This window comes from Propithecus coquereli, unplaced genomic scaffold (genome assembly GCF_000956105.1).
Source record: "Propithecus coquereli isolate 6110/MARCELLA unplaced genomic scaffold, Pcoq_1.0 Scaffold1, whole genome shotgun sequence".
Classification (NCBI taxonomy): Eukaryota; Metazoa; Chordata; class Mammalia; order Primates; family Indriidae; genus Propithecus; species Propithecus coquereli.
The window spans coordinates 9,744,782-9,772,780 of NW_012133857.1; the positions used below are offsets into that span (position 1 = coordinate 9,744,782).

At 49.1% G+C, this 27,999-nt stretch overlaps 1 protein-coding gene across 6 annotated transcripts; it reads right to left on the bottom strand.

The window, feature by feature from the left end:
• Window positions 1–962: 962 nt before the first annotated feature.
• Window positions 963–27,996, bottom strand: POMGNT2 (protein O-linked mannose N-acetylglucosaminyltransferase 2 (beta 1,4-)). 6 transcript variants are annotated; one of them, XM_012639343.1, is made up of 4 exons: window positions 27,759–27,815; window positions 7,313–7,413; window positions 5,643–5,751; window positions 963–3,267 (listed from the first exon to the last, which is right to left on the bottom strand). In XM_012639343.1, exon 4 carries the CDS (start codon window positions 3,160–3,162, stop codon window positions 1,420–1,422), a length of 1,743 nt encoding a protein of 580 aa, XP_012494797.1. In that variant the 5' UTR covers window positions 3,163–3,267; window positions 5,643–5,751; window positions 7,313–7,413; window positions 27,759–27,815; the 3' UTR covers window positions 963–1,419. The 6 variants fall into 6 exon arrangements, 5 of the variants coding, with proteins under 5 accessions (XP_012494797.1, XP_012494812.1, XP_012494803.1 ...); XM_012639358.1 differs by having other exon boundaries at window positions 5,643–5,754; XM_012639349.1 differs by lacking the exon at window positions 27,759–27,815 and adding an exon at window positions 8,346–8,377.
• Window positions 27,997–27,999: the final 3 nt, after the last annotated feature.

Genomic DNA, 27,999 nt, shown 5'->3' on the forward strand with positions numbered 1-27,999 from the left:
CTGCAGCAGGGCAGGTGGGATGGCCCTGCTGCTGTGCAGAACCCACCTGGGTACTGATGCTGAGACCGCACTTCTCAGCCGCTCAGCGGGAGCAGCGGGGATACCTGTCTAATGCACACCTTTGGCTCAAGAACTGGTCTGCCTGGTGAAAGGGTCCCAGCCTGAGACTCCACCTCCTCAGCCCCCCACCCTGCCCCCCCTTCACGGGAGCCCAGCCTGCAGCAGGTCTCCCTGGTGATAAAAGGCTGACGCTCCTCCTTCTCCAGGGACAAATGTGATCTTGGGTTAACTTTCTAGCTCTGTTTCCAGGGGAGCGAGATAGGCCAGTTAGCTGAACACCAGGTGCGGTATTAGGCAACACTGCTGATGGGAGTTTTCACCTCTGACTGATAAACTACATCTGAACTGGAAGGACTAAGAATAAGCAAAGACATCTGGTAGGAAACCACAGCCTTAGGCTCCCCTAAGTGCAAGAACTCTTATAACCGGGCATGTCCCTGGAGGGACCCTGGGAACTACGATTGTGGCTGTTGAAAAGACACTGGCTCCCATGGGGCCTGGGGCTTCTGAGCCAAGGAGGCCCCCGAAACCACTGATGTGGATCTCATGTCCTCGCCCTTGGGCAGGCATTGGGGAAGAGGGTAAGACAGTGGCCCCCGACTGCTGTGAGGGCTCCTCCTGTGGAAGAAATCTGCAGACATGGCTCTGCTGGCACACCGAGCGTCCCGCCTCCATCCTTCTAAGTGAATCTGACGCCAGGTGTGGTCTGTTCAGGCCGCGTGAGTCTGATCGCCTGGCTCAGCCTGAGGAAACCCCCGTGGATCCGGCTCTTCCTCCCCACACCCCTCCCCTCCTGCCTGCCGACCTGCTCACCTCATGGTCCTTGACGTTTCCCCACTGAGGGCCTCTGGGCTCTGACTACCGGCCCCCCTTCCTACCACCCAGTGAAAAGACTCGACCAAGATGCTTATCATTTAATGATGTTCCCAACACTCCCTTCGCTGGGATACAGGGAATTTCAGGGGGATGGAAGCTGATGAATCACCCACCCCCAAAACGCCATGATTACTCGTTTTCCAGAAAGCTGGATGCCAGAAGGACTCAGTAAGAAACAGCACGATCACTTAGCCAAAGAGGTTCCTTGGGATTCTTTCTTTTCTTCCTCCTCCATTTCCTCCTCCCTGCTAAGGAACTTCTCCAGGGGTACAGATGATCGGGACAGGAGAAGCGGGCATCCTGTCTCTCCGGTGCAGAGGAGTGCTGCAAACGCCACACCCCAGATGCAATGAGACGACACAGAGGCACAGGCCTGGCACAGACCTGCTCCATAAATAACAAACAGAAGTCACCAGAGCAGGGTCAGTGGGCCTGAGGACAGACTGCAGGAGCCACCCTCCTGAGGCCTGGGTGGCACGCTTGCTACGTGCTGCACACCAGCACATCTGCAAAGGGTCCCAGGAGGGTCTTGTTGAAGATGCAGCGGACCCACACCAGGTAGGTGGTGAAGGGCTTGATGTTCTCCGTGAAGGTGTGGTTCTGCAGGGCCAGGATGTAAGGCACGTAGGTGTTCTCCCCCTGCTCCTGCAGCCACACCTCGTACTTTACCTCCCGCACCTTCAGGTACTTGAGGTTCCATGGGATCTGCCAGGAGACGGTGAGGCGGGCCTCGGAGGCACCCTGCACTGACGCCTGGCATCGCGCCTCCCGCACCTTGCCCGGGTACAGGCTGACTGTCCACCTCTGCTTCCGTGGCCCTGGCTGGCCCTTCACCACGCGCCGTATGGTTTGAATGAGAGATGGGATGTCTACCTTGGTGTCCTGGTAGATTCGGAAAAGCCACTCGGGATTCCGGCAACAGAGATGCCGCGGGACCTCACGGCTTTGCAGGATACGGGCCTGCTCAGCCTGGTCCAGGTGGGTGATGCCCCCCTGGTCCCAGGGCCGCTCAGGGTGTGTGACCGTGTTCTCTGGCATTGTGTTCCGCCAGGATACATACTGGAGGGCCATACCAGGCAGCATAGCCAGTGTTTTATAGGGGGTATAGTGGTCGGGGTTGACGGCATATGGGAAGAGCTCAACCACAGTGGCCCCACGGGGCAGGAAGAGGGTGGTGACCAGCTGGGCCCCATGCATGCTGACCAGCATGGAGGCGTTGCTGACCAGACGCACAACATCTGCAAAAGTGTGGTCCTCCAGGGATACCGTCACTGTCTTCATCTGGAACTCCTGGGCCAGCGCCAGCAGCAGCTCTGCCTCGTTCAGGATGAGTCTGTTGTGGGTGCGGCTGAAGACCAGAATGTACTCCTCGCCTAGGGGTGCTCCTGCGTGGCTCACATTCAGCTTTTCAATCATGAACTGTGCAAACTGCCGGATCTCATTGCCTGAGACAAGGATATTGGCCTTTGGGCCCTGGGGCTGGACGAAGCCATACTGGTACCAGGTGGTGATCTTGGAGAGGCCCACGAAAGCATGGGAGAAGCACAGTAGCCGGCCCAGGGTCTTCAGCTGTGCCCGGAGGAGAGGCTGTTTGGGGCTGAGAAGCTTGTAGAGGTCGAAGTGTGCACCCTCGCCCCAGCCCTCCATGAAGAAGAGCCGGGCCTCCTGGGCCAGGCCAGGGAACTGCCGCAGGGTGTAGAAGAGCGGCAGCAGGTCATCATGGAAGACATGCATGAGGTTGTCGGGGTTGAAGCGGTTGGCGATGACGGCCACGTCGGGCACAAACACTGGCTTGGGCATGAAGCGCAAGGCAGCAGCGGGCAGCTCCACGAAGTTGAAGTACTGGGTGTTGTGGTCCTCCACGGTGGACAGGTCGAGCAGGGCTGGCTGGAAGCGCCGGGAGCCCAGGTTGGGCAGCATGACAGAGGTGTTGCCGTGGAAGAAGATGAACTCCTCGGCCTCATTGGAGTAGCAGAGCCACTTGAAGCGGCAGATGCGGTCTGTGTGTGTGCGACCAGTGCATACCATGTGTGTGCCACCCTCCATCAGGATCTGCAGGGCCTTTGGGTAGTCGATCCTTGGTGCTGAGGCTGGTTCTGGGGCCTGTCGGCTGATGGCCAGCTCCTCTTCCAAAGTGGCCGCATGCTCGCGCAGCCGCACATGCTTCCACAGGACTGCCGCCAGCACCGACACCAGGAGGGCATTGAACACTGCTGACAGGTGCATCCTAATGCTGCTGTGGGGCCCTAGTGAGGTGACGGCCGCTGGGAAGTGCCACAGGCCAGGTAGGCTTCACCCATCCCTATGGGTACCCTGAGGACCAGAAAAAGCCTGCAGGAGGAGACAAGGAAAAGAAAAAGGAGTTGGCATAGTCTGCCTGGTGCCATTACAAGCTCCCACTATGCACAGCCACTGCGGGAGGCATGGTAGGTTAGACAGGTGTTCAAAATAGTCACTCCCCACCCACCACTTCCCTGGGTGGAGTATCTATCCTTACACTTGACTTTGGGCTTGGCCTCATAACCTGGTTTGCCCAATGCGATGTGAGCAAATAGAACATAATCAAAGGTTTGGAAAGTGCCTGGACTGGCCTTGCCCTCTTCATACTTATGACACTGCCATGAGAAGAATGTGTTCAGGCTAACTCGTTGGCCCCAAGAGGAGACAGTCGTGGAGCAGAGCTGCTCTGGCCAAGGCCTCTCTAGCTCAGCTGATGCCTGAGTGAGCCCAGCCAAGATCAACCAACACACAGACACCTGAGGTGAATAAAAGCTTATTATCATATGTCATTGAAATTCTGGGGCTTTTTGTCATGAAGCACTGCTGCAGCAAAAGCTAACCAAGACAGATATCTGCAATGACAGGCCACAGGGAAAATCCCTGTTAGGGGTCTGAGGTTCCTGGACTGCCAGGAAATTACTTTTCCCTAAACGAGAACTGGCAATGAAGGCCTGTGAACACTGCTCCCAGGTTACACACCAAGACCCCACTGTACCCCTTCTGACAGACACAGGAATGTATGTGCAGGGAGCAGACTGGCTAAGATCTGCTCCTGCTTAAAGCTCTTTTAAGAAATCATGCCTGCTGGCTTTTAGAATCCCATAAAAGCATGGTAGAAACTTGCCCCCTAAGTGAACAAGGAAGAGAATTATGTCTAGGTCTCACCTCTAACAAATGTATTTTGAGGCAAATTTCCCAAAAGGGTTTTAAATACCCTCTCCCACATACACACACCTACAGAGAGGCCTGGCTGGGGGTGGGCATTCGCTTCCTTTTTTTGCATTGTCATGGAGGGGATAACGCCTCCTCTGGGGCCCAGGACTGTTCAGACAGCCAAAGAATCTCACCCTCAGTGACACAGAAGCCGCACAGGTAACACTGCACTGTGGAGGGAACTATAGGCTCCTTTATTCCCTTGTAGCTGGCTTCTGATGCAGTCTCCACCTCCCTGCAACCAAAAGTACCAAAGAGTGATCTTGCCCAGAAAGAGAAGGTGTCTTTGGCCAAGTACCCTAAGAAGCAGAGTCAGAGACAAGGATTTGCATCTAAACACTTTGAGAAATCATCCCAAGAAACACTCATAGCAGAGTGGAAAAGTGAGACAGAGAAGGGATGAAAGTCAATACAGGGTACACCAGTGAGCAGGTCACTGCTTTGGGAAAGCTGGGATACATGTCTATCAACTGTCGGGCTTAGGGGAAGGCCATTTGGAAGGCATAATCTCTTCTGGCCTACCCTCATCCAAGGCTGGGCATGCACATACATGCATATTATATAACACACACCCTCACACCCAGCAGGTGTAATGCACTCTAGTGGTTTCCTATTCCATTAAAAAAAAAAGAAAAGCTGGCCATGATCATCTTAATTGATTTTCCAACCTACTAACAGGGTTGGCAACTTGATGTTTAAAAAATATTAGTCTAGACCACAGGTTCTCAAACCTGGATGACATGGAATCTTCAAGGGGCACTTGCTAAAAACCCACATTCCCTGTACCAGTCCTGGAGGCCCCAGCTCAGTAAGTCTGGAGTAGGCTCAGGCATCTGCATTATTCACTTCTCTGTGTTTTTCCTGCCTTCTTATGGATTACTTGAATTTCACTTTGATTTATCTACAGTGTTTTTTAATGTATCTCTTGGTGCAGAATTTTTTAATAAAGCTCCTTTAGAAATCATGCCTGCTGGCTTTTAGAATCCCATAAAAGCACAGTAGAAACTTGCTCCCTCAGCAGTCAAGGAAGAGAACTGTGCCTGGGTGTCACCATTGACAAATGTTTTGTATATGGAGGCAAAAATCCCAAAAGGGTTTTAAATACCCGCTCCCACATACACACCTACATTGTACATCTGTGACATATCACAGCCTACTGGTGCCGCCATATGACCTTCTGAGGAAGTGTGGAAACCTCACCTCCATTTAGGTTCCTTTATCCTCTCCCCTTTACAATACATTTTAAATAAGATTATCTTAAAAATACTTTTAAGATAATTAAAAGTACTAATTATCTTAGGTAGTAATGCTTACTAGTATGAATATTAATACTATTGCTATGAATATTAATGTTGTTAAAATAAGAGAATAGTTAATTATCATAAATATTTCCTCTACATACATTGAGATTCACATTGGACAGTATTATAATTTTGGCTTGAGCTATCAAATATAATTTCCTCAAGAGAAAAAGGATAGTCTATTATATTTACCCATATTATACTCTTTTTGTTCTTTCTTCATTCCTGATGTTACAGGTTTCCTTCCATTATCATATCCTTTCTTTGAAGAATTTCTGTTGGCCATTCTTTTAGGGTAGATCTGCTGGGAACAAATTCTTTTAGTTTTCCTTTGTGAAAATGTCTTGATTTCACCTTCATTCCTAAAGAATATTTTCACTGGGTATAGACTTTTTGGGTAACAATATTTTTCTTTCAGCATATGAAAAATGATGCCGTGACACTTCCTCTGCCCCAGGACTTCTGATGAGAAATTGCTATTAATGTCATTTGAACGGCATTTCCCCTAGATGTGATACATAGTATGTCTCTTTACTCTTAAAATTTTATTTTGGTCTTGTTTTCAGAAGTTTGATTATAAAGTGTCTTGGCAGTGTTTTTTGGGGTTTATCCTCTCTGGGGTTTGCTCAGATTCCTGAATCTGTAGTTTTATATCTTTCACCAGATTTGGAAAATATTCAGCCATTATTTCTTTGAATATGCTTCCAGCCTCACACTGCTCTCCTAGGACTATCCAATTACCAATGCTAGATTAAAAAAAAATTTTTTTATTGTCCCATAGGTCTTTGATGCTCTGTTAATTTTTTTTCCAGTCTTTTTTCTCCCTGTTGTTCAGGTGGGATATTTTCCATCATTCTGTCTTCATACTCACTGATTCTTTCCTTTGTCCTCTCCATTCTTTGTTGAGCCCATCCAGTAATTTAAAAATTTTAGTTATTCTGTTTTTCAGTTCTAAAATTTCCACTTAGTTTTTTATATGTTCTTTCTTTGCTGACATTTATTCTGGACATTTTGGGTAGAATGTTATGATACTATGGATCTCATTTAAACTTCAGCAGGCTTCTGCTCAAATTGTGCTGGTGGGAGAAGGGAAGGCATTGACTCTTTACCGTTGGGTGGGGTAGAAGTCCAGGCCTCCCTACTTGGCTCTGTCAGCACCACCCTGGCTGGGAGGGTGAGGGACACTCAACTGCTGAGTGGGGGTGGCAACCTAGGCTCTGCTGTTGGCTTCCACTGACACCACTGGGTGGGGATGGAAGTCTAGGTTCCACGGACACTGCAGGGGGACTAGTGGTGAGGGACATGTGTCAGCACTGAGCAGTAGTGAAAGTCCAGGCTTCCAATTGGGGCGGGGAGGGGGGCATCTGGTTACCACTAGGCAAGGGCAAAAGTCCCCAGGGGTCCCCAACCTATGGTAAGTTGAGTTGTATACTTATTTCATTATATATTACAATGTAATAATCATGGAAATAAAGTGCATGATAAATGTAATACGCTTCAATCATCCCGAAACCATCTCTCCCCCCGACCCAGCCCCTGATCCATGGAAAAATTGTCTTCAATGAAAACAGTCCCTGGTACCAAAAAGGTTGAGGACTGCTGGTCTAGGCTATTCATGTGGCCTTTACTAAAGCTGGGGGTGGTGCAGGGCAGCATTTTTCCCTGATGTTTTTCAGCAATAGGGTGTTTGTGGTCAAAAAGATTTCTGTTTTGCTAGACTGCTCCTTTTCCAGCCTTTTGACAAAGGAGACCTTCCTCGGGCTTTGTTTTGGTCTATGCCCACTGGCATTTCCGGGATGTGGGCTTCTCTAGCACACAGTGTGGGATATACAAAAGGCAAAAAGAAAACCCAGGGAACTCACCACTACGTTGTTCTGGGAGTTCCAGGGTCCTTGGTTGTTCCACACTCTTTTCTCCACTTCTCAGTCTTCTGATACTTTATATATAATTCCAATGTTTTTAGCTATATTAGTGGGAGAGAAAGGGATAAATGTGTCTACTCCATTTTGACCAGAAACTGAAGTCTCCTTGGCATCTGCTTTTTTGCCAAGCTCCCAGGTGATTCTAGGGTACAGCCAGATTTGAGAAAACCAAGTAGCTCTTGACCAAAGAACCAGGCCATGAATCACATTACCACTTGTCAGTTTAAAAGTTTGTAAATGTTTTCCTATTTCTTTTGTATATAAATTAGAGTAGGCTCAATGTTGTCCTTTATAATCACATCACCATCACTCAGTTGCTTTCTGATACACTTTCTTGAATTAGGAAGACGAGGATCACTGTTCATCTGTCAGAAGAACCCACACTCCCACTGCCTAGGCTGTGGGCAGCAGTGAGCAGCCTGTGTGTTAGTTATGTCCTATTAACAGCAGCAGCTGGTAGGAGTTACTGTTCTGCTTTACTGCACTGTAAGATACCTTTGGGTTTTCAACATCCGAGTACACCCAAAGGAGTGTATTATACAGGTGAATGTTCCCTATCACATGCTATGGGAGAAAGAAAAATAGCCAAATGCTGCAGCCAGAAACTGCAGAACTTCAGACCAGGTCTGTCACTTTGCTATGTGACACTGGACATGGCACCATGTCTCTCTAACCCTTAAGTGCCTGGATGATCAGGATTAAACGTCATGCTGGCCCTGCTTCTCACCTCCTTAGCAACCAAATGCCAGGATGCCAGGAATAAACACAAACCCAGCTACACCAAGATCCAGAGGAATGGCTTCCTTTTTTGCTCTCAGGGAGAAAGGAGAGGTGACTCCCCTGGCTCTCCCGAGAGAGTGGATACTCAGGCTTTCCAAATGATCTCTGCTTGGAAGATTACTTCGTCTGCAGGCAACACACAGCCTGACATTGGAACACTCTCCCAATGGCTTGCCTGCAGAGGGATACTTACTCCTTGAAGCTGACAGTCTGGCATTAGGCTCTACCTGCAGTGAACTTGGCTTCTGGGAATAGGTGCGGGTGTTCAAACTCCCAACCAGCGCCTACCCACATCTCCATGCCTGTGGGTTCTGATGCTACTTGTGAGGGCTGTGGACACAGGTTCTTCCTCCCTGTCCTTCAAGGAGAGGCCACTCAAACGTCACCTGCCATGGGAGCCAAAATGTCTGGAACATTATTCCTAAGGCTCAAAATGAAGACATGGGACATGGTGAGCTATGGCTGCCTGGATCCTTGGGTACCAAGTGATTTACAGACCCTGATCTTTGGGGGTTGCCAAAAGTGGAGTTGGATGGCGAGGCCAAGGACACCAGCCTCCATCTAGCTCCAAGCAGAACCAGACCCCTTTAATCTGTTTTATATTTGGTGATACTGTAGTGGGTTAAATAGTATCTCCTCAAAATTCATGTCTACTGAGAACCTCAGAATGTGACCTTATTTAGAAATAGGGTCTTTGCACATGTAATTGGTTAAGGATCTTGATATAACACTGGATTAGGATTGGCCCTAAATCCAATGAGAGTGCCCTTATATGATATAGAAAAGGACACACAGAGAAACAGAGAAGGCTGTGTAAAGATGAAGACAGAGATTGAAGTGATGCAGTTACAAGCCAAAGAACACCCAAGATGACCAGAAACCACCAGAAGCAAAATGAAGGCAGCTAGAGCCTTCAGAGGGACCATGGCCCTGCTGACACCTTAGTTTCAGACTTCTGGCTTCCAGAACTGTGAGAGAATAAAGTTCCTTCACTTTAAGCCACCAAATTTGTGGTAATTTGTTGCAGCAGCCATAGGAAACTAATATAGGTACCATAAGAATTAATTTGAAAAAGGGATTCTTTGCTCTTGAGAAGGAATTCCACAGCTACAAAGGTTAACAAGCACTAAGCAAGTCCTTCTCATTTTATACAGAGAAGCAGTTTGCCAAAATTACACAGCAAGTCTGTGGCACAGCCAGGATGGAGGTGTCCTAACACTCCTGGTGCAGTGCTGCCTCCCAGCACAGCTGGTTGGGGAGACCAGCAGGTCACTAGCAGATGGTTCCTCACACAGCCCAGCCTCTCTGCTTCTTCATCCACTTGCCCAGCTCCCGGCCTCGGCCAGGACAATGGGATGCACTACTCCAAACCCCATGGGGAGGGGCAGGGAGGTTGGGTCAGGGACAGTCAGAACAGGAAGCTGACTCCTAAATCACTGTGACTGGTGGGTTTGCTCTTCTGGAGACACCTTTAAAGGTATCACTAATCACTCAGTAGCTATCACATCCAGCCTGGCTCTGAGTTCCCGATGCACTGAGTTCCCGATGCACTGAGCTCCCGATGCACTGATGGTTGCAGGCAGCGGCCAGAAGAGGATGTGTGCTGCCAGGGAAGGCTGGAGGATAAAAAGCCAGACAGACTCAGGTTCAAACCCCAGCTTCTCGACCTACTGTGTGGCCTTCCTGCATTCAAGCTACTCATCAGCAAAGGGTACAACTTTACAAGGTTGTGCAGGAGGTCAGAAATAATGCATTAGTTGGACCTTGTGAATGCTGATACTCAACCGCTTGTAACATACAAAAACAATTTCGTTCAATTAGGTTCAACTTAATAGGTGGAGTATATAGTGGATAGGAAAAGAAAAAGGTCTGAGGCACCAGATGGTTAATAAAAGGCCACCAGAATACACAAAGAAATCTGTCATTTTGAAACATTTTGGACACACTTGGCTGCCTTTATCTGACTCAAAGCAAAAACTGATCAGTGCCGAGGCAGGAACTGTCACTTTTCATTTGAAACAAAGGATTTTAAATCTAAGCAGGAGAAGATGGAGACCGAGACCAGCCAGCGAATGTTGCTACATGTGTAATCTGTGGCACCCTGGGCGGGGGTCAGCTGCTAAGCCTCTGTGTCTTGGGCATACCAGTCAGGTGCATTAACAAATGACAGAGGGGGCACTTGCTTCCCCCAGCATCCATCTCCCCTTTCCTTTTCCTAACAAGATCCCTAGCTTGTCCAGATAGCTAGCACTCCCACTGATACCTACGGGGCCAAGACCTCACACCCCAGGAGGGCTGATCGAGCTCGCCTCTGGCTCAGGCGTTGCACATTACCCGAGTGGGCCCATCAGGCCAAGGATTGGGGAGTCACATCCCATGTTCCCACCCACTGGACAGAAAAAAAAGGAGTTGCACCATAGCTGCTGGCTGCCATCTGCTGACCATGTGGAGACCCGCTTGAGAGCAAAGAGAGAAGGCCACGGATGGCATGGCCAAAGAGATACAACGGACCCTGGTGACGTCTCTGAGCCCCACCTCTGACCTCCTGCTGTGAGAGATGGCAACTTTCCTTATTGTCGTAGGTGGGTTGGATTGGAGTTTTGGCTTCTCACAGCCAGAACGTTCTAACTAGTACAGAGAGATAACCTGTTTTCAAAGTGTTGTGTGTGAGGCAAATGCACTGGGGTCTGGCTGTGTGTCTTGTTTCTGAGCTCTGTGCTCCAACACAGTGGGGTTATTAGGCATCAGTTTCCCCTTGACCCTTCTAACTTGAGTGAACAAAGCCTGCCCCCTAAGAAACCTTTCTATAAGAAATGAAAGCAAATCAAACATATTTTATTGTGGCCAAAGAGGATCTACGACAGTTTTCCACACAGGTGTCACTTGCTGGTAGAGGACAAAGACTAAAGCAACTTTAAATGTCACAGCACGGGCAGTAGCTGGGCTCCAGTGAGCCCTGCAGGCAGTAAGTGCCACATCACTTCTGAGGAAGAAGCAAGTTCTTTGGCTGTTCCCTGGAGCTTTCAGAGGGGACAGAGATGTGATCTCAAGATCACCGAACTCAAGCTCCTCATCAGCAAAGATAAGGGTACAACTTCACTAGGTTGTGGAGGAGGTCAGAAACAGTGCATTAGTTGGACCTTGTGAATTCTGATACTCAACTCCGGAAAGAAAGGGGTAGGGGGGGCTGTCCAGGGAGTGTGACCCAAGAAGACCAAACAGTCCAGTCTGGTTGGAGTGGATGGTTTACAAAGAGAAGCAGTAGAGAGAGACTGAGAAAAGTCAGCTAAGGCCAGAGTGTCAGTGGCTGTGATGCTAGATCAAGGAACTTGAACTCTATCCTATAGGCAATGGGAAGCTATTATAGGTCTTTGAGCAGGGCTGCCTGGAGGTTCTCTGGGAGAACAGCGGTAGAAAAGCCAATTAGGGGCCGGGCGCAGTGGCTCACGCCTGTAATCCTAGCATTCTGGGAGGCCGAGGTGGGCAGATAGTTTCAGCTCAGGAGTTCGAGACCAGCCTGAGCAAGAGTGAGACCCCGTCTCTACTAAAAATAGAAAGAAATTATCTGGACAACTAAAAATATATAGAAAAAATTAGCCAGGCATGGTGGTGCATGCCTGTAGTCCCAGCTCCTCGGGAGGCTGAGGCAGGAGGATCGCTTGAGCCCAGAAGTTTGAGGTTGCTTGCTGTGAGCTAGGCTGATGCCACGGCACTCTACTCAAGGCAGTAGAGTGAGACTCTGTCTCAAAAAAAAAAGCCAAGTAGAAGCTCCCAGGCCCAGTGTCTCCCCACTCAATATGGGAGAGGAGAGCCTGGGAGTTAGAATGGGGGGCTTAGAGGGGCACAGGAACCTGGTTGGTCACACTTTGTATGAAGTGGACACAGGAGCACATTCCTTAGGGCAATTCAAGTCCCAAAGTCTGCAGATGATTTAAATTTTAAATAAATTCCTATGGACTCAAAGCTAGTCCTTTAATAAATCTCCCACTCACTCATACCCCTATGGGCCTTCTTAATTATAAGAGAAGAGGATGAAGTCCCAGCTACCCTGAGGGCCCTGCAGAGAGGAGAGTATTGGGCCCCTAAACTTTACGTCTTTCATGCAGACTTCAAGGCTCCTATGGAACAAGGGCCAAGAACTTCTGGTCTAGCCACAGGTGAGAGGCCAGGGCACCACAGCTGCCTTCCGGGCTGGGTTTTGACTCCACTCAGTTGGCCCTGTTCAGCTCCAGGGAAGGTGTCTCTACGAGCCAAGAAACCCTGCAGCTGAGAAATCTACTTAAACTTTGTTGTTTCCTCGGTCTTTTCCAACCCATGCACCCACTGATAATGAAGAGAAATCTCATGCCCCAAAGTCCAGTATCCCCTTCCCCCAAGAATCCCTCATTCACAAGAGACTCTCTTCTGCAATGTCTGCCCCTGAACACCAGCAGATTTCATCAACTCTTACTCTGTGAAGTTGGTATTTTATATCTGTATCTATGTATTTTACTTTTCAATGTAAAATTACATTTCTGCATATGCCTTTTCAAGTATATATGCCCCATCTGGAAACTCTCCATCCAGCTTCACCAGCTAAGAACTACTGTGCTATTGGGTTGAACCACATTAAATTGCTCATATAGGACCATTTTTGACCAATGCCCCATGGTCCTGCCACAGGAATGAGCTGTCCTTACCACCACTGTGGCATGGACAGTACAAAGTTGCTCAAGAGAGAACACCTGTGTATTCAGTAAGATGTGACATCAGATAGAGTTCGACATCTTCTTTCTGCAAGGAAAGAGGAGAAGCCAGGAGCTAGAAAGAGGCCAGGAGGAAAGAGAATTAATCCATCCTTACGGTCAGGAGAGGGAAAAAAACAGAAAATAAGGGAAGGGATGAAAAGGGTTGAGGAAGAGAATGCAAAGGCAAGGAGGACAGTGTCTCACCAGGGGGTGGTGGGACCACCCTGTGGTCCTCAGCTGAGATGTGGGCCAGGGAACTGAAGAGGGGCTCACATTGGAATGACAGAAGATGGGAGCAGCATACGTGAGCATGTAGCTTCATACAGATAGTTCCTAGTTCCGTCCACTGAGAGGCCTAAAAGCAATGACAGTGCAGTAGCAATGAGCACACCCAGCACCCAGACCTTGGTTTCTAAATATCTTTCTCTACTAAAAGGAAACAGCTCCTTGGAGAAATGGCTGATGCCAGGGCTGGAGCAGAGAAAGTATAAGACAAGCCTGGAACATCTTGTAGTGCTAGGATGTCAAGAAGTGCCTGAAAAAATGATGGGGATATAGCAAAAAGACACAGAAGCCAACCTGAATGAACACCCAATAGCTATATCTGGGACAATTTTAGTAAAAAAATTAAAAAGTAATAGTAATGGATTAAAACCCAGAGAATAAAATAAATATCTATGAGTCAATATTGATGTGAATAAATGAATAAATAAATAGGAGATAAGGGACAGATCGTCCTTACAGCATTCCAATTAATAAATGTAGAAGCAACAATGGAAATAGAAGATCACCATTTGGCAAATATCACAGTAATAACTGTTGCAGGCAAGATCTGCTGACAGATGCTTAAATAAGTGGGTGAAAGTATAATGAGAAACAGGATATTTGCATAGTCTCAGTCTCAAAGTATCTCCCCATGAGACACACATTAATTACAAAGGAGAAAATAGAAACTACAGTAGGGAAGCTTGGCAGACATCCCCCCCCCCAACCAAGTAATTAAAATTGACCTCACCAGTCATAACATATTGGCCTCATGTACCCCTTGTTATAATGCAGTGGGAAGGGCACCTCACTTCTGTGGTTTTCCTGCCCAAAATACATAACCTCATTTTATATTCCTAAATAGGGAACTTTGGTTCTAGCTCTGAATAAGGTCTGCAGGTTAGTTAATGGAGAAAATTTTAAGCCCAAACTGAGGGACGTTTTAGCAACTACCTGGCTGGTACTCAACCGAGTTATGGTCACGAAAGACAAAGGAAGACTGAGGAGCGGCCCAGAATGGAGAAAACCAAAGAGACAGAACAACTAAATGCAGTGTGGGATCCTGGTTTGCATCCTGGCCCAGAAAGGGAAAATCAGTGAGGCAGTTGGCAGAACTTGAATAAGGTCCGTGGTTTAATGTGCTGTGTGAATTTTCTGGTTTTGATCATTGTACTGTGGCTCTGGTAAGATGTTAACATTAAGAAAATGTGGGTGAAGTGCCTTTTGTAACTTTTCTGTAAGTCTAAAATTCATTTGAACTGTTAAAAAAGAGTTTTTAAAGAGTTAGATAACTTAAGAAACAACAGAACATGCGTCTTCATAGGTAAAATGACATGTATGAGGTTTGCTCTAAAACACTCCAGCAAGGAAAGCATGGAGACAGAACCCAACAGTAGGATACTGATCACCGAGGAAGGTGATGATGAGGCTCTTTATATGATCCTCTTTTGTGTTTGTTTGGCATAAAAGAAGTTAAAAAGGAAACAAAGAATCAAATAAATTCCTATTACAAATTACAAGAGCATCCTGGAGAATGGATAAGAAATAAACTAACATTTGGAAAAATGGAGAGACGGGAGGCAGATGCGTGTGGCACGAGCTGATGCACGTTTTGCTCTGATCACAGACACGAACAGCTTCCAACAGAAGCTAAAGCTAAAACAGACACACCCAGGGAATATCAGAAAGCAAGACGCTCGGGGAAATGAGGAAAGGGGAGAGGAAAGACTCACCTCCAACCTGAGTGGTATCTCAGCCTCCAGGTACTCATCACCTCTCCAGGGATCACTCTGCCACCTGCCCCCTCCTAGGCATCCCTGTGGCCCGAAGCAGGACCGACAGCAGGTGGGGATGTGGAGCAGTAGTCAGGATCCTCATCTGGGCCTGGCTGGCTGTGTATGCAGTGGCCAATTCCAGCCAAGTACTGAGCTCGGGGCCTTGGGCAAAACTCATGGGACCAGGAAACACGGGGTGGGGTCTTATGGGGCAAACAGGCAACTAGGCAGGGACCAGCCTTTGAGACTGGGGGATGATGAGCTGTTTCTAATTAGATGCTAAGGGCCCCTTGCTGGCCCTGCCAGAACGATGTTGAGAGAAGGCAGGACAGACTGACCTACAGGGACCTGCGCTGGGCATTTTGGGTTCCTGAGTTACCCTGCCAAGGGGGAAAATGGGAAGAAAGGTCTGCTGGGAATGGACAGAGCAACAGTTTGCTAGAAATAGCATGGTGGTGAAAGCATGGGTCCTGGAGGTCCAATTGCCTGGGTTTCTACCAACTTTATCACTTACGAGCCAGGCAGCCTGCACCAATGTCCGACAATGGGAATGGATGCACAAATGCCCATAAATAACCCACAGGTGGGTAAGCTCTGAAGCATGTTCTACACTGACTCCCAAGGTTCCCCAGCAGGATTAAGCTCCAGCTGTCCACAGTGGTAACAGGCCTGATGCACACCCTTTCGGCTGCCTCCCCTTCCCTGTCTCATGTCCCCACTCCCCTATGCATGTTCATCGGGACTCAGTACAAATCATCTACTTGCAATTGAGTCATTGTCTCAGGATCTGCTCCTAGGGGAACCTTAATTAACACAGGTATTTTTTGTATTTTGTCACCATGGAGACACATGGAAAGCCACCCTTGCACTTCTAGCTACTGTGAAGTAGCCAAGGTGTGGCAGTAGGAAGCCAGAAAGTACTTGTGCTGTCAGCACTCACTGTAAAACCCTCCAGTCTGCTTCCCACCCCCTCTGTGTGTCCCCTCCTCCCCAGCTGCACTGCCGCAGCCCACAGAAGCCAGGGGAATTGAAGGAGCAGGCGCAATCCTCAGAAAGGCTTTCAAAGATGACAGATGAAGGCAAAGAGTCCATTAATCAGCTCCCTGGCCCTAAAGATGATCAAGAGGCCCTTCCCCATCACCACATCCAAATGTTCCTGGATAATAATCACACAATTCTCTAGCAAGAAAATCAAAATGGTGCAGAATAACTGGGCCAATGTGCTTACTGGGCAGCAGACCCAGTGACCTCCCTCTCCTTTCTCCAGGCCAATTTTTACTGCTCCATGGGGCTCCCGGTGCCTGCAGAGGCTGCTAGTTGCTGTGAGGACAGGGCAGTGGCAGGAAGGCAAGGGCAGAGAGAGAATCCAGGCCACCCTCCCAGGCCTCAGGCACCAAGACAGACTTAGAGCTAAGCTACTGCTTAGAAACTTGGTCAGACTGACGATGTCTGCTTGGTCCTGACGTTTGCCTGATTGTTTGGGACAACCCCATGCACCAACAGCCTCCCCAGGGCACTGGTGACAAGGGTAAGAACTCTTAGACCGAGGCCTCCTGACCCACTTCAAGTGTCACCTGGCTCTGCTGAAACGGGCAGGTGCCAGAATCCTGGCATCACAAGAATGTTACGCTGCAGTGACGGGGAATCCCTGCCAGTCCTAAGAAGCCCAGCCTCCCTTGTATACTTACTCCGAGAGCTCAAAAGCTCAAAGGCAGAGCTGGAATTCGCCTCCCCCTCACCTGCTGCCTTTCATCCCCTCTCTCCCGGTGACCCTACTTCTGCGCAGCAGGGCAGGCTCCACCCTGTCTGTAGTCAGATGTGCAAGCACCACAGACCCACTAAGCTCCTGCCAGCCCGGCACCATGCTGGGTCCCTCACACAGGCACACACGGCCTCACTGCATCCTTCCTTATTGCTGCTCAGCGGGAGGATGTCCCCATCTTCCATCCAGAGAGAGGCTCGGAGCCTGGGTTCGACCCCACACATCTCCACCTGTGCTGCCTCTCAGAGACAAGGGCTGCCCAGAGGGAGTCTTGTCATGAAGAGGTGAGACGGTGGTACTCGGAGGCACGGGCCACCAGGATAATACATTTTGTCTCCACCTACTCCCTTCCTGGAAAACTACGCTGGTTTTTTAGGATCTGCAGGTGGTCTGTGAGGAGCAAAGGATGCCATGCCCCCTGGGCTGACAGAACCTCCAAGGGGATGGGGTCTGGACAGGATGGGGGGTCTTTGACATGGGCCATTCCACACAGAAAGAAAAAGACGAGTCAGATCAGCCTTCTCCTGCTTGGGCAAGGACACGACAGGTGTCCTAACAATGAGTGGTGCTCCAGCCTTGCCCTGCTGCAGCCAGGACAGCCACTTGCCTTCAGTGGCTCCCAGCTCTCTGCCTACAGCACCCCATTAGTGCTCACCCCAGCACTACAGTGCATCCTCATTCCCAGTGCTTAGACGAGGGACCTAAGGTCAGGGAGGTTCCATGACTTGCCCAAGGCCATGCAGGCATGAAGCCTGGATCTGAACCCAGTGTTGCTGGACTCTAAAGACCAGGCTGGAAACCATCCTCAAGACACAGAATACCTGATTTTAATTCAAGTGGGGCAACAGGTGGGGAAGAGAAGAAACCTTAGGCATTCAGAGGACTCAAACCAGGGAGGAGTAAGCCTAAATCAGGGCACACGCGTCCCACTGTGCTTTGTGGCCAGCTCCCTCTTAGATTAATGACAATGACCAGAGGATGCTCTTGCTGATTAGCCAGAGTCATCTAGCTCTAGAGCAGAGGGCAGGCTCTCAGGGGAGAGGGAGATGGAGAGGGAGGGAATGCAGATGGGTGACCACATGTTTAGTGTTGAAACTCCAGAAGGAGACAGAAGGGCTTTAAAGAGGACCCAAAAACCTAGCTCCTTATTTGCTTGCTTTTGCTTTAGAAAAGCAGAGGAAATAAAACTAGGAAAAGCTGCCTCTTCCCATCACTCCGTCTCGTGCCCTAAGTGAGTCTGGCCCCTAGACAATGAGGTTCCTCCATTGCTTCAGCATCACCAGCTGGACAGCCTGCGCTGGACCTCGCATCCCAGCACAGTGCCAAGGATGCAACCCGTACTTAAAATTGAGTCCCGGCTTACTGACAACTGTTAAACAGGAACCCACTCTTACCCTGACACAATCAAAACCACCAGCCTCCAGCACTTTATGTTCCAGGTGGTGTGCTAAAAACTGTATGTACATTTTTCTCACCTAGTCCTCAAACCAAAGGGACTGAGACTAACACATTCCTATTATCCCCACCTTACAGATCAGGACACAGAGGCTGGGAGAAGCTAAATAAACGTGTCCAAGTCCCTCAGCTTGTGTGGAAAGGAGTCAGAATTTGAACGGATCCTAAGCACTGTCTTATGCTAATAGCCCAGGCACCACGTGGACCTCATCTTGTCAGCATTCCTGGGCACAGTGGACCAGGGTCCTCAATCGTCACCACCTTTATCATTCTGGAGCCTCTTCTACGTTGGGCACCAGACCCAACTGGTGTGTGGAACAAAGAGATTGGTGGCTCAGCCAGGACAAAGCATGATATGGCAAGAATGTTTTCCAAAAGAAAGGGAAAAAAGAAATAAACAAGAGATTAAAAACATGACTTAAAAAGCCCTTTAGAACGGAGGCAGACAAAAGGATGCTGCCAACTCATCCCCCAAACCACTTTATTAAGCTCCCAGAGTAGCTAAATATTATCAGATTCCCACGGACTTACTGAATCCTCCATTCTGGGATCCCATCTGTTCCAAGAAGCGTTGGAGGAGGGCACTGATAACGCGCCATACCTGCAGATACCTGCAGCGGAGAGGGTGAAGGCCACCTGCCAGCAGGGGCTCACCATCCAAGACTGGTCCTCACACTGGGCACGGGCTCCACTTGTGGAGGCCTTGGCCAGCCCCAGACACAGGCACAGGAAAGCCCATAAGGGCCCAAGGTCTGATAAGGAATAAGAGTACCAGGAATTTCGGGCCTAGAGTACAAATCCACATGCTCACTAGGGCCAGGAGCCAATGGGGAAAGTAAAGCCGAGGGTGGACTATGTGACCTGGAGGCCAAGCACCAGCTGATGAGGGCCTGGCAGGAAATCGGCCCGGCGATACTTATCTGTATCAGTCTGCTTGGGCTGCCGTGCCACAGCACCACAGACCGGGTGGCTTAAACAACAGAAATTTACTTTCTACCATTCTGGAGGCTGTAAGTTCAAGATCAAGGTGCAGTCAGGATCGGTTTCTGGTGAGGCCCCTCCTTCTGGCTTGTAGATGGTCACTTCTCTGCGTGTGCATGGAGAGGGGGGAGAGAGGGCTCTAGCCTCTTCCTCTTCTCATTAGGAGGCCAGTCCTATCAGATTAGGGCCCTACCCTTATGACCTCATTTACCCTTCATTGTTACCTCCTTAAAGGCGCTATCCCCAAATACGATCACATTGGGAATTAGGGCTTCAACATATGAATCTTGGGAATACACAATTCAGTTCACAACAATATTCTTCCGGTTTTTCCAGAGAAGTTAGAAATCCATTTAAAATGTGAAATGTCCTAATTTGTAACTTCTGGCAACTATTCAAATTGAGTGAAGACAACGTGCACCAAGGGCTGGAGCTACTGGCCTCACTGCTACCCGGTGAAAACCGGCGCTCACTTGCAAGCTCTGGTCTAAGGCAAATGCCGGCACCTAGGTTCCCAGATGCATGACTGCCAGAACCAGCTGTTCACCTGTCATTGCTCCATGAGCAGGGCTGTGGAGGTGGGGGACTAGCCTACTGCCAGCACCTGCCACACCGGGCTGCAGAAGATCTACAGGGCCCAGGCCAGGAAATGTGGAAGGTTTTATATTAATATTACAGCTATTTGAACTTTAAGGTTGTTCATACATCCAACTGAAAATTATAGATTCTTATTTTGTCATCGAAAAATATTTTTTATCCTAAATGCAGACTGAATTATGGAAGTTTCCAGTCCTGTATCGCCGTGTCTCACATACTCTGAATTAATAAAGAGCAAACAAGTTTCACTACTTCAATCTTATCCTCAGAATGGTTTCTTCCCAAACTCTCCTTTTTTTTTTGTTAGCAGTAGTACAAGGAACTGGCATTAGTATCATAATACTTAGATGTGCTCCAAAATTAACTATTAATCTAATGTCATTCATAAATTGGGACATTTATAGGAGATCAGGTTTTCTGACAAAGATATTTACCCTTTGGCAAAATTGTGGCAGCCTCTGAGTGGTCCTTACAAAACCTGACAAGTTTAATTAAGGTATATGTAACATTTAGTTAAGAGTTCACAACCTCAGACTAAAACCTTGCCACTCCTTGCTTTAATATAAAGAGCAAAGTCAAGTCACAGTTGGAGGCATTAATCCTGTGTCACCAGATAATGACTGTGACTCTATTGCCTTATTGAACCCATTCAAAGTGGGGAAACCCCAATAGATTTCAAGCCTGTGCTACTCTGGCGAAATGGGTGACGTCAGTCTTTGCTGAGGACGAGCCAAGGCTTGAGTGGGAGGCAGGTGGAGGGGAGCCCAGCCTCCCACCAGCTTGCCTGCAGCCCTCTCACCAATTTTTAGCCTCCAAACAATGCAGAAATCTTTGCTTGCCACACAGCCTGCAGTGTCATCTGGCTTCTGTATGGCACATATGGGTCACTCGGAAGCTACATCTGCCTGTGTTGGTCCTCTCTGGCACCACAGAGAGGCACCACTGTGTACCAAGACGGTCATAAACTGGGACACAAACAGGGAAGAGAACAGTGTGAACCTCTGTTGTGAGGCTCACACAGGTGACGCAGAACACACCTGCACCAATTTTTCTAGGTGAAACTGCAAATTCAAATGAAAACAATTCTTACAGGGAGTGCTCAGACCCCCACGTGTACACAGATCCAGACGAGACCTCGGGCCCAGTTTGAGAGGGTCAAATTCATTAAGAGAGTCAGAAGACAGTCACTACAGGAAGCATAAAACATTTGCAAAGAAACATGAGGAAGTGTGTGCAACACATAAGTACATGACAAGAAATCTCACTCACCCTCCAGGGAAGCTACCTGGAAGGCAAGTGAGTCTGGGACAAGGTTTTAGAGGTGTGGTGGTGGTGGAGGATAAGATGAGCATCCCTGTTATGTGTCTATCTGTCCCTGTTGACCATGATTGCTACAAATCTGTCCACAGCAGGCATCACTATGCCCAGTTCTTACATGTGCCCAGCAGGCTATGAAGCCTCCAAGCCATGGTCCCCCCCACCCTAGGGCAGTGATGGCCAGTCCCAAAGTCATGTGCAGTTCAATGGGCACTGCATACCCAGGCAGGTAGAGACTGGGGAGTCCAGGCTGTGGGGCAGGCACAGGAAGTGCCAGGGAAGGCAGGAGGATAGAGTTGCCAAGAGACCTGGGCTTCACCAGCGGTGCAACCATGGGCTCAGATGACCACTTGCAAAGCCCTCTTCAAGATGATGCCTTATGGTGGCTGGGTTACTAGTGGTCCCTGCCAGATACTTAGAACCCTGGAACCCCACATCAGTGAGTGGGGGGAGGTGACAGGCCTTTGCCTGGGTTTTCCTTTGGTCTCATCACCACGGTGTCACCCTCAAGTCCTCCCTTTCCTAATAATAATATTACCATAGCTAACATCCACTGGCCAATCACTAGGTGCCAGGTTCTCTGCTTCCCAATGATGATCCTCATTTTATAGTTTTATAGATGGTAAAACCAAAGCTCAGAGAGGTTAGAAAGCCAGGTTTACATAGGAAGCAATGATGAGACACTATAAGCCTGGCAGATTGGATCTTTTTCTTCTTCTTACTCGGAAAAATTTCTTTCTTTCTTTCTTTTTTTTTTTTTAGAAAGAGAATCAGGCTGGAGTACAGTGCCACGATCATAGCTCACTGCAGCCACAAACTCCTGGGCTCAAGCAATCCTCCTGCTTAGCTCCTGAGTAGCTGGGACTACAGGTATGAGCCACCATGCCATGCTAACTTTTTTTTTCATTTTCTTTAGAGATGGGGGTCTCGCTATATTGCCAGGTGGTCTTGAACTTCTGGCCTCAGGCTATCCTCCTGCCTCAGCCTCCCAAGCAGAGGTGATTATAGGCCTGAGCCACCATGCTTGGCATTTGGAAATAATTTCAAACTTACAAAAAAGTTGCATATATAGCACAAAGAACTCTCCTACACTCTCACCTAGATTCACCAACTGCTAATTTGACACATTTGTTTTATCATTCTCTCTTTCTATGTAGTCAGCCCTCCATAATAACCACAGGTTCCACATCCTTGGGTTCAAACAGCTGCATGCAGATCAAAAATATTCAGGAGGAAAAAAACTACAAAAAATAACAACACAACAAAAAATACTACCAATTTCAAAATAATACAGTATAACAACTATTTACATGGCATTTACACTGCATTAAGTATTATTAATATAAGTAATCTAGAAATGATTTCAAGTACATGTAGATTATATGCAAATAGGAGGGAGTCCTGGAACCAGTCCCCAAGGATACTGAGGGACGGCTATATGCAAACTCTCTCTCTTTTCTGAATCATGTAAAAATAAGTTGGAGACGCCTTGCCCATTTAGCCTGTAAGACTTTAGTGTGTATTTTCTAAAAATAAGAACATTCTCTTACACAACACAAATTCAGGAAATTAATATTGATATTATACTATTGTTAATCTGTGGTCTCTATTCCCTGGGCCAGAATCCAATCCAGGATGAATCGTGGCATCCAGCTATCACATCTGTCTAGTCCCCCCCAATCTGGGCGCAGCTTCTCAGCCTCTCCTTGATTTTTATGGCCTTGACAATTTTTAAAAGTTGGGGCCGATTATTTGCTACTGTGTTCCTCAATGTGGGTTTGTCTCATGTTTACCCATGATTAGATTCAGGTTATGCATTTTTGTCAGGAATCGGATTCTACATACTTAACCATTAATATGAACCTACTCTACGTGAGTCTCTCTGGGATAGGATGTTTGAAGGAGTGGGGCCACTTCCCTAGCGAAAAGAAGCCTCTGGCCCCATAGCACGCTTCAAACACCCAAGGAGCTGTGCAGCAAGAGAGAGGCTGCTCCAGAGGGGTGGGATGCAACCCTTTCTACCTGACTGGACACACGTGCATAACGGTGACACCAGCAACCCAGGCCCCGGGCGCAAGTGTGGACTGTGGGAACACAGGACTCCCATTCTGCCCCTGTCTGCTCAGCACGGCTGTGCGGGTTGCTCCAGGGACCTGAATGAAGTAAGGACTGCAGAGAGAAGTCATGGGGAGGACGGCTCAGCATGGTGCACAGGAGGAGGGCTTCTCTACGCGTCAGAGCTGTTTGAGCCTAGAGGGATCAGCTACTTTGCAGGGCAGTGAGCCCCTGCCTGGAAGTGGTCCAGCCGAACAAGGTCACCGGTGAGGGCTATTCCACAGCTGGCAGGAGGGCTGGTCGCGGGGTCCCCCAAAGCAGGACTCACAGTGTGACTGATCCATGGACCAGCAGTATCAGCATCACCTGGGATGTGAGAAATGCAGAATCCTGGGCCCCACTCCAGACCTGCTGAACCATAATCTCTGAGAGTAGGACCTAGGAACCTGTGTTTTAATAAAGCTTCCTGTGATTCTCACTGTGCTCAGTTTTAAGAACTGCTCTGAGGTTTTTCTAACACTCCACAATTTTGCAACAGCCAGCAAAGGATTTCTTTCCAGCCTAGGGTAAGCAACTGATTCAACTGAGGATAACTACTTTCCTCAATAAAGGCTAACTAAATTCTGTTCCCAGCCTTTGCTAAGTCAATGCACAAGCCTAAGTTCCAGGGCAGACTGAGAAGCCTGCCATACTCTATGTCCACTTTTGAGAATGCCCCAACCCACTCTTTCCCACATTAACTGCATCCTTGTGGTGTGAAGCTGACAAGAAACTAGTCCAGGTCTCTAGGCCACAGCTAAATGTACTAAGGGTGGAGCCTGGGTCTAAAGCAGCCACCAGTGGGGGACATAGGGAGATGCCCATACCTATAGGCCAGCAGAGAGAGGGTAGGTCCCCTGAGAAAAGAGCCCATGGACAGAGCAAGGCTGGACTGCTTCTCCAGTTCCTTATAATGGCTGCTGCGCAACCCTCTTAGAAGCTCTGGGAGCCAGCACGACTGTGGCAACTCCTAATGCCACCCCAGGATGTGCCATGATTCCTGACGCAAACCTCCACTGGTGAAGGACCCCTGGGTGTGTTTCATTACTGAGTGTGTCTAAAACAACCCAAGGGCCTGCCCTGGTAATAACAGTAATAATGGCAAACAGCAGACCAGGGACCCCAACCCCTTCCTGAGGATTGCACAGGGTTGAGTACCCACCAATATCAGGGAAGAGGCCCTCTGTTATGCTTCTCAAAATGGGGAAAAGAGATAAATTCCTAGCATAAGATTGTACCAACAGCAGTCACCACTGGCAGAGTGAAAGATCTGATTCTCTTATAGGTGCTAGGCCTGGAGTATGTACCAGCGAGGATGGGGGAAGCCCGAGAAAATGGAAGGATTGATCTTTGTCCAGGCTAGCTAAGGAAAAGAGGATGTTGGCCTCTGGAGCAGGGGATGGAGGTGAATGGTACCATCATCTTACTTTACTGAGCACCTACTATGTGCCAGGCACTGTGCTAAGCCCTTTTGCTGCCCTGTTTCATTTAAGCCTCACAAAAGCCCTCTAATGCAGGTACTAGTATTATCCCCATTTTCTTTTAGCATGAGAAAACCCAGGCTTCGTGGGATGAAGAACCTTGCTTAAGGTCTTACAGCTCAAGCAGGGACACCAGGATATGAATCTGCCTCTGACTCCAGAGATCTCATTCTTAAGTACTGTGCTCATCTGTCATCAGGCTTGCAGCAACAATCAGTGCCAGAGAAGCAGGGTAGACTTTAGAGCAGTCAGTTTTTATTAGTCAAGGGCAGAGCAGGTGTGGATGGCTCTGGAAACAGACCCACAGGCCCTTGACTGTAACTTAGCAACACAGGGCTTCCTGCTGTAATTTCTCCCCACCCAGCCAGGCAGAGAGAGCTGGCTGTGGCAGGTGGCTTAGGAAACTGTGGCCATTCTCTTGCCCCAAGGAGAGTCTGGGTAGCACACTGGGGTGATAATTAGCCCACCTGCCCTGATGCTGTGCTGAGAGGGTTAAGCCATCATTTTAAAATTACAAAATCACTGTTTTTTAGAGCTAAAAGAGCCCTTAGAAATGATTTCCTCCAACTCTTTATGTTATAAAAGAGATCTTGAGAGGCAGTGTGAGCTCTCACAGGCAGCTAGGATTAAAATGGTGGCGTGCGGACTCTTGGTCCGGGGCTCCTCCTGACATCCACAGCTCAAGCAAGGGCTATGCAAAGCAGAGACCAAACCAGAGACGTATGCAGCTCCGGAACTCTTCCCGGAAGCTAAGCAAGGGCATTTCTTCTCCTAACCACACTTCCCGGGTCCCACCCAGCCCGCACCCTCACCCGGCCCTGTGGTCCAGTGATGAGAGCCTAAAGAGGCTACAGGGCTTGCTTGGGCTGCCTCTTCCTAACACATCGTCCCCCGAACTCAACCAGGGCATGCCCCCATCAGCTTCACCACTCATCCAACATCGGACAGAGAGGAAATACACACGCTGCAGGGTCCTGCCTCTTACCTAAGAGGTGTGAGAAGACTCCCTGCTACAACACTGGAGGCTGCCCCAGGTCATAACTGTGCTTCAAGAATGGCAAAGACCACAGGCAGTAGAGTAGGAGAATTAGAGAGCACCAGTTCTAGAGCTGAAGATGCTAGGATGTAAGTTCCTGTTGTCACTTAGCAGCTGCATGACCCTAGGCCAATACCTACCTCTCTAAGCCTCCATTTCCTGGCCTGAAAAACACAAATACACCTACTTCACAGGGTGGTATTCAAAGAGAATTCCACAAAGAGAATTGTCTTTGTGAATTCAAAGAGACAACCTGGGCAAAGCACTATGCTTAACAATTATTTTTACAATATTATTACTAATCATAATAATGACATAACAACTCCCATTATGCCAGGTACGATGCTAAGTGCTTTACATGCATTATCTTAATTATTCCCTATTAAAAACCTGCAGGAGGTGTTATTAATTCCATTTCACATTTAAGAACACATTCGCAGAGTCATTATGTGAATTGCCCAGTGTCACACAGCTAAGTGGTGGGGCTCAGATTCGAACCCAAGTCTGACTCCAAAGCCCATGATGCATTTGCGGGTTCTGCCTTTCACATTCATTATTTCATCCAATTTAAGAACCCCTGGGAATCACGTGATCAGCAGGTTCTGGGGGAAAGTATACCACTGACAACCAAGCTGAGATAGAGAAGGACCCTTGGGGAATGAGGCGTTTGGTAATTTAATTTTTGGGTTAGCTCGATATTCACTAAAGACTTTGTTTATTACTAAATATTTTCTAAAACAAGGCTCAGGGCAAGAACTTGCCAACCAGAATGCTTACATGGCCTCGGTGAACCCAGCCGGCAGCACCAGCCCCATGTCCTCTTCTGGGCTGAGAATCTCCACTCTCCCCTTCTCCCCTCCTCCCAGGGGCCCAAGGCTCACCCTGGGGATGAAGGGACCTATGATCTTTCCTAGCTCTGCCATCACCCGAGACTCAGATTCCTCATATGTAATGTGAAAGGATAAGCTGGAAGATCTCCAAGATCCATGAGAGCCAGGGAGGGCAGCCAGTTCCAGTAAAGACGAACCGGGATTCTAAACTCAACTCTAACACTTTCTATCATTGGCAACCACAACTGGCTAGTATTTGCTGCGCACTTACTGTGCTCCAGAAACTGGGCTGAAGACTTGCCTGGCATTATTTCATTTAATTCTCAAATGAGGATTTGAGGAACCTTGGTAATGAAGGTACCGTACTTTCATTCCCATTTCGCAGAGAAATAAACGGAGGCTCAGAGAGGATGAGCGACTTGCTCAAGGGCACACAGATAGTAACGGACATATGCAACAGTAAACATTTGGTGTGGGAACCCTCCTCTGATATGCTCTTAGCTACTAATTCCTACCAAGCTGGCCCCATAACCCTGAAGTCATGCCCTCCTACGCGGGCCGTTTCTCCCAAGAGTAGACTCTGAGGGTTGGCTGGCACAAAGTAAGCGGGCACTGGCCTCTCACCACCTGGTGCAGGACTCCGGCCTAAGGGTCCCATACTTTAGCGGAGGACTCCCATCAGTGGCAGGGAGACGGGTTCTTACACACATGCATGGGGTCAGGAATCCGTGGGGTTCTCCCTTCAGAGGCTACTATGGCACTGTCAAGCAGGCCGTTGGCAGGCTCTTAAACCACTGGACACACGGCAGGTGCCCTACAGAGCCCCAAGAGTCCAGGGATCAGCTGCAGGCCTGCCCAGCTTCTGCCTTCCAAGGCAGCTGGGACGGCCCAGGCCCCCTCGGCGCACTTCGCCTGGCTCCCTGCCGCCCCTGCCAAAGGTGCACCATCGCCTCCCAAAGCAAAGGGGCGTGGGGACCCGCTGCTAGTGCCCTCCAAGAGCTAAGGGCTTCGGTGGGCACGGCCAAGGGCGCTGCCAGAGCCCGCGGCACCCCGACCCTGAGAGTCCAGCCGCCACCCCGCCCACCTCCCGCGCCTCCTTCAGCCCTCAACACACGTCACTTCTCCGTTCTGCAAACTCCCTGGCTCCTGAAAGGCGTCCTAAAATCTCCCCTTCACCCGGAGTCTGGCACCTGGTTGTCCCCTTCAGGGGAGGTCGGGGACCGATCCCTACACTTCAAACCCCAGTCGGATAGCGGAGTCGGCGCCAGCCTCGAGCGCGCGTCTCACCTGAAGCCCGGGCTCCGCCGGCTGAAGCCACCTCCGCCGACACGTACCGGAGGCCGTCGGCGACGCCGGCTTCCCCACACCGCCGCCGTTCCCCGGCGCCGGCTCGGAGCGCAGGAGGCCCAGGCAGCGAGCGCAGGCTCGGCCGCGCCTCGGGGTCCGCCGCCACAGCGGCCGCCGAGCCCGCAGGTGCCCGCCGTACGCCTGCCCGGCCGGCCAGCCGGCGCGAGAACCTGCGCGCGTG

Coding starts and splice junctions, on each gene's coding strand:
- POMGNT2 (XM_012639376.1), bottom strand. CDS start 3,162: ATGCACCTGTCAGCAGTGTTCAATGCCCTCCTGGTGTCGGTGCTGGCG.